This window comes from Prinia subflava, chromosome 3, assembly GCF_021018805.1.
Source record: "Prinia subflava isolate CZ2003 ecotype Zambia chromosome 3, Cam_Psub_1.2, whole genome shotgun sequence".
Taxonomy (NCBI): Eukaryota; Metazoa; Chordata; class Aves; order Passeriformes; family Cisticolidae; genus Prinia; species Prinia subflava.
Window position 1 is genome coordinate 76,286,447 of NC_086249.1, and position 6,000 is coordinate 76,292,446.

The window sequence follows — 6,000 nt, forward strand, 5'->3', positions numbered from 1 at the left end:
CTGGGGCACTGCCAGTGCTGCCTCCTAGCAGGAGTCACCTGGGCAGGGAGTGCTGCAAGGCAAACGAGTGCTGCAGTCAGAGAGAGCTGCCAGAACTCCTGAGTACTGCTGTGCTTAGGCTGGACTGAATTACCCACAGCAAGTGTTCAACTCTCTTTCCCCACTGTAACCATGACAAACTTTGTGGCCCTGTCTGATCACATGAGATTTGTATTATTGTGTGACCTCTTCTATATCACTGCAGCAGGACCTGCTAGAAAAATATGGGAAATAACTGGGAAAAGTATTGTTCTTGGAAAAAGAGGAAGAGTAATGTACTCATTTTTATTTCATTTTATTTTTAGAGGTTTTTAGCAAGCTTGGTCTAGCTCGATCTGCTTATGGGCAGGATGTTCAGAGAAACTGGAATGAATTCAATAATGTTCCATCATCCATCTGGGATCCTTCAGCTACAGATTCTGTACCCTCCTGGCCAACAAGCTCAAGTTCCCCAACTCATACAACTGCAGTAAGTATTCAGTCCATCCAAATACAGTAGTTTACTGTTACAAATCTGTTCTGTATGTGCCATCTAATTTAATTCAGAGGAATTGGGGATGAAAAGAAATCAACTGAAGAATAAAGGAAGAGGGAATTTACACATATTCATCTCAGTGTATTTAAGTTGACGTGGCTCTTGGACAAAGAGTTATTAGTCTCCTCACTTGAGGATGATGAATCTATGTACACTGCTTCCCATAACACTATTTCTCACAGGAGCACCTTGCAGCACTTACAAAAGTGTGTTCTGCTCCCACATCCTTCAGGTTTGCTCCTGTGCCATGGCTAGACTCTGCGTATGTTACTTCCAGTTTGATGGACAGTTGCAAAACAGGGAATATGAAAAATTTAACTCTTTGATTCTGCTTTCTGAATCCAGTATTGCACCTGTTTGTAAATTAGCAAAAGGTCCCAAAAAAGCTATCTAAAGGAATTTAAATATATTCTGTTCAGTTTAGGAAAAAAAAACACTAAAGGACTGAACACAAGGTGAAGTCTTTAAACTGACTACTTATTTCAGTGAAGATTTTGAGTATAGCCAAAGAAGGAGAAAAACCCCAACTTCACAGACTATAGTGCTGCACTGTCATCCTTGTGTCAGACTAGAACTTATGCTGCAACAGCTGTCTTCACTGCCAGCTGAAATCCTTCATGTTGACTTCTGAAAATGTTTTTGTAGTGAGTAAGAGGCAATGTTTACTTCACCTGGGAGCAGTTCAGATAGAGTGGGGGAAGGCAGGGACAGGGGAAGCCAAAGAAGGTCACACAGCTTCTTATAGGCACAGGCTTGCAGATCCCGCCCTTGTCATGTGGTTACAACCAGAGCTGGAGGCTCACTGAAGCTGTGTAAGGAAAGATGTTTGGATTTTGGTCACATGGAGGGCAGATTTCTCAGGATTTGATAGAGGACAACCAGAACAAGTTCTGTAGCTCTTAACTTGTATTTCCTAACTGCTTCTGAAAAATACTTAGAAGTGTGCTTCAGGAAGTATCAAGATGGAAGCCAGACAAATGGTATAGAAGAAGTGTCAGGTACTCCATTTAAGTATTCTGATTTGGGAGGAGATATTTTAGGAGCTTACTCAAGGAGAAGATCACATAATAAACAAGAAGCAAGCAGCAAACTGACTGAAATACTGAAAGCTGTTATAAATGATAGTGCTATTTTCAAGTGCTTATGGCAAGTCAGAACAGGAAAGCTTGGCTTTTCCTGTTACTGAGCCTCCTTGCTCTAGGTGCCTGATAAGAGAGCAGGTACCAGGCCAGGGCCCTGCCCAGCTTTCCTCTGTTCTGGGACAAGAGCCAAAGCCATTGTTGCAAACAGCACTTTAGGCAATGGCTTCTCTGTTACCCCTTTTTCTAGGAAGGTTTCAGGACAGTCAATTTTGGTTGTTCTCCTTCCTTATTCGTCTTGCTTTCTCTTTGTATGCACAGCTCTGCTTCTGTGCTAAGTAGCATTTGCCTTCTGGATCCCATCTCCCCTCAGCCTTGCTGCCTTGCTGGTACTTATCCTCAGGTTTCTTTCTAACCACATTCTCCTACTCCCTATTCCTCTGTTTCTCTGTGTGCAGTTCTGCCTTCCAGCCACTTTGTACCTCCTTCTACCAGCCTTGAAAGGGCATAGCAGGTGCTCTTCTCTGCTGCTCCTTTCCTGGTTGCTCCTGATTTATGAGCAAGTACCTTTCTATCACAATCTCCCAAACACTTTTGGACAAGTAGGAACAAATAGTTCCTGCCTCTTGCCTGCAGCAGGAAATAGGATGGACTTTTGGTGTGTTAGGAGAGGTTCCCGAGCAGCAGAGTGAGTGTTTCCTGCTGTAGGTTTAGTAGTCTAATGCTGGTACAGCTTAAATATAACCATTTATTTTTGTGACAGTAATACACTGGGAGCCTGGTCTGGCTCAGTTTCTCAGTGACATTGGAGAGTCCTGATGTTGTTGGCCTGGTTAACCCCCAAGTAATGCTCAGAACTCCTGTCCAGCCCTTGGTAGCAAATTTTGTGGTATGTTAGCATCCAGCCAGTTTCAGGTATGATTAGACTGAGCCTGTCTTCTTTATTCCAGAGCAGAGAATAAAAACCTAAAAGGAAGAAATTTTCAGATTCTACCTTATTTTCTTTTCTAAAGGGATTTTTATTTAAATCTTCAGATGCAGGGTACACTGCTACCAGTTACCAAAAATTTTAGTGTGTGTTATCTAAGGGCAGAGATCTTGGGAAGGGGTGCTCTATCTCCAGCTACTAAATTCAAACGTAAGGATGCTTGAACCTAACAGCACTTTCTCAACAAGTCTGCTGCCTTTGGGTGTATCAAGTTTCCAGTATATTTGCAAATTGAATTTACAGCATATGTACATTAAATCTGTTGACACTGGGTTATGTAGTGCCAGAAGCCTACTTGTGGCAGTTCTGTGCTAATATTAGCAGAAAGTTCTGCCAACCTCTCTCATCTCCATCTTTGGCTGCTTCCGGGTATCACTTTCCACCATACCACGGATCAGGTTCCTGTGCTTGCTGTCTGCTACTGTTTGGGCTTTGGTAATACACAGCTGGCAGAATCTGGGCCTTGTGTTCCTGCATGTGTTCTCTAGGCTTTCTGTACCTGTCCTGTATATCCCAGATGCATTTGTGATGTGCTGGAACTCACCTGCATCTGCACCATGACCATTTGTCAGAGACTTCCAAGTGTCTTGAGCCAGGAGAGACTTTATGGAATTCAGTGATAAATGGCCAGTTCTCCTATGCCCTCTCCCTTCATCTGGAGGAATTCTGGATGGGGAAAAAGTATATACTGGGAATATGGAATAAGTACAGTGGGACTGAACACAAGTAGATTCATCCAAAACAGACAAGGTCTGAGTACAGGGAGATAAATCTGCAAACAGCAAAAAAGATGAAAAAAAGGACTTTGCTGTTATCTTCCATTGCAACTTGATTTTTTTTGTTTTGTTTTGTTTTCTGAGACTTTAACCATGTTTATCTACCTCATTTGTTTAAGCTTAAGTGTTCTAGCCCTTGTGTGTTGAGCACTCGCAGTGCTTAAATGAGCAGTGGTACAGGGATGTCTCAGCTGAAATGGAAACAGCTCGGGAGCTGTACCGCGGCTGCGCCCTGCAGCCCGCACAGCCCCCGGAGCATTCAGCTGCAGCAGCAGTGTGGCTCCTCCGGGCAAGCTCTTGTAAAGGGAGCTCAGAGAACAGTGTTGCTGTGAGGATGGAAGGGTTCCAGAGCAGGCTTCTTGTTGCTGCTGCTCAGATACTTTTCTTTTGGGGGGCTGTAAAAAAGGTGGAAATTAAGGCTTATCAACCTGCCACTTACCTAGCTCTCTCTTTACTGCAGTCAATCCTGGGCAACCCCAGTGGCCTGTGGTCTACCACTCCATTCAGCAGTTCCATTTGGTCAAGCAATCTCAACAGTGGCCTTCCCTTCACCACTCCAGCAAACGCGTTGTCAGGCATTGATCTCATGGGTAGTGAAAACACGGCCGCTGCTCCGCCGCCGCCCGCTGCTGCCATCGTTGCCAATCCTGCTGAAGACATGGGACAGACCTACAATCCTTGGAGAATTTGGAGCCCAACAATTGGAAGAAGAAGTTCAGATCCTTGGTCAAATTCACACTATCCTCATGAAAACTAAAGCAAAAACAAAGAACTCTTATCCAGGTCACCATACAATTCTGAATGCAAGTTTTTGACGCGTCGTTTTCAGGCCGTTGCCTCCCCCAGCCCCATTCCCCCATCAGTCATGCTTTCATCACTGGCTCCTTTTTAAAGTCTGTCCTGCGATATGGTAGTGTGAGATTGCAGATAAGCTTGGAAATGTCTGGGTGTGGTCACAAATCCCAACTGCGGCTAAAGCCTGTAAATATGAACAGTTTCACTGGTTTCATATTTTACCATCTGCCATCTTTATTTAGGAAACAATTTGAGCTCTAAAATGGTCCTGGCATGCAATACTTTCATGAAAAGTTCGGGTTTTTAAATTTTTTCCAGTGTTATCCTCTAAGTTCCAATTTAAAATCAAAAGGCACTTTGTGCTAAAATGCAGAGTATTTTTTTAAAATGAGGCTGTCTTTGTTAACACAGGTTGTAAGAATGTAAAAAAGGAAAAAAATCAACAAAAAATACCAACAAAACCAACACAAAACCTTAAGAGCAAAGTGGCTGAATGTAAGAGCATTCTGTTGAGACTGTAATACACTTTATGCTGTTTGTACATTTGTAAACCTGAATGCATTTTTAAGTTGAAGTGAAATGCACACAGCCAAGACTTGTGCAAGAAACAAGATACCATGTGCATTTCTTACAGATACAACTTTGGGTTGTACTTTAAAATAAATATGCTTTTTTCAAGATTTGTCTGCTGTAGTTCTGCTCCCCTTGCATTTTCTGAGCTTGTGTCTGCATGACTCCACTTGGCCCAGCCTTTGGGCCAAAGTCTACTGCACACAGAGCCTGTGTTACAGAAACTTCACTGCAGATGAAACCTGGCTTCCCAACAGCGTGGGTTTGTGTTGCAGCAGAGAATAGAAACTGTTCTCAGGGTTATGCAGTGCCACCCACGTGAAAATTGACTGGATAGCAAAAAGCTGGAAAAATGTGTACATTTTTGAGTTTGCAGGTATCAGGCATGAGAGCAGCTGCTGTTTATGCTTCGCGCAAAGCTTTGTAACGCTGTTCTTGCATGGGTCTGAACAAGAATGTTGCTATTCTTAGGTTTGATTTATCTGTCCCTCTAAGGTGCCTGTTCCCATTCATTAACAGTAAGACAAGCCCCAGTGACTACACGTATTCCTCTGAGCTGAAGCCAAGTAAAAATGAACCCTTCTATTGCCAGAAAGCATTAACAGACACTAGCATTTAAATTTACTTATGACTCAGTGGCACTGGTACCAATTTACAGCAGCAGGTGTTTATCAGAATCCGTCCAGTAAAAAAGTAAGAATTGTATATTTTAGTTAATATTCCTTCTAGCATGAAGGTTTTGTATGCAACAAAATATGAGTGTCCCATGTATTTAACCAAGGGAGCCCTTTTCCAGCTTGCTTTATGTGAATAAACTCTCCACGTATCAGGCTGCTGCCTTCCTGGTGCCACCAGCAGAAGCTCAAAAATACAGTTCTCTTGAATAGAAACCTGCTGGAACTCCTTTGCTCTTTAAATTTGAGTGCTTCTAAAGCCACACAAGGTCATGAAATGTTCAACTTGGATTTGTATGCAATTTCCCTCTGAGTAACTGAGCAAACAAGTCCCTTACTGCATGAAAATAAAGAATAAGCAGTTCAGCTCCTGACATGCCAGGGCCTGCTTCTCTTCTCTTGCTTCTCTGCAAATGTAGCTGGGGAAGATAACTAGCAGTAACTTCAAGGTGAAAGGAGCTGCTTAAGGTCATGTGCCACCTCTTTTACCCAGCAGGTGTTTACATTGGAATTGATTCCATGGAGGATAGAAGCAGAAATTGAG

The 6,000-nt window shown here is 43.0% G+C and overlaps 1 protein-coding gene across 2 annotated transcripts in view; it reads left to right on the forward strand.

Moving 5' to 3' along the window:
* TMEM131 (transmembrane protein 131) overlaps positions 1-4,890 on the forward strand; it is a 91,962-nt gene extending 87,072 nt beyond the window's left edge. For both annotated transcript variants that reach the window (XM_063392545.1, XM_063392546.1), the window contains exons 40-41: positions 345-508; positions 3,878-4,890. In XM_063392545.1, coding sequence (XP_063248615.1) covers positions 345-508; positions 3,878-4,174 — 461 coding nt within the window. In that variant the 3' untranslated portion in view covers positions 4,175-4,890. The remainder of the gene's footprint in view (positions 1-344; positions 509-3,877) is intronic.
* Positions 4,891-6,000: the final 1,110 nt, after the last annotated feature.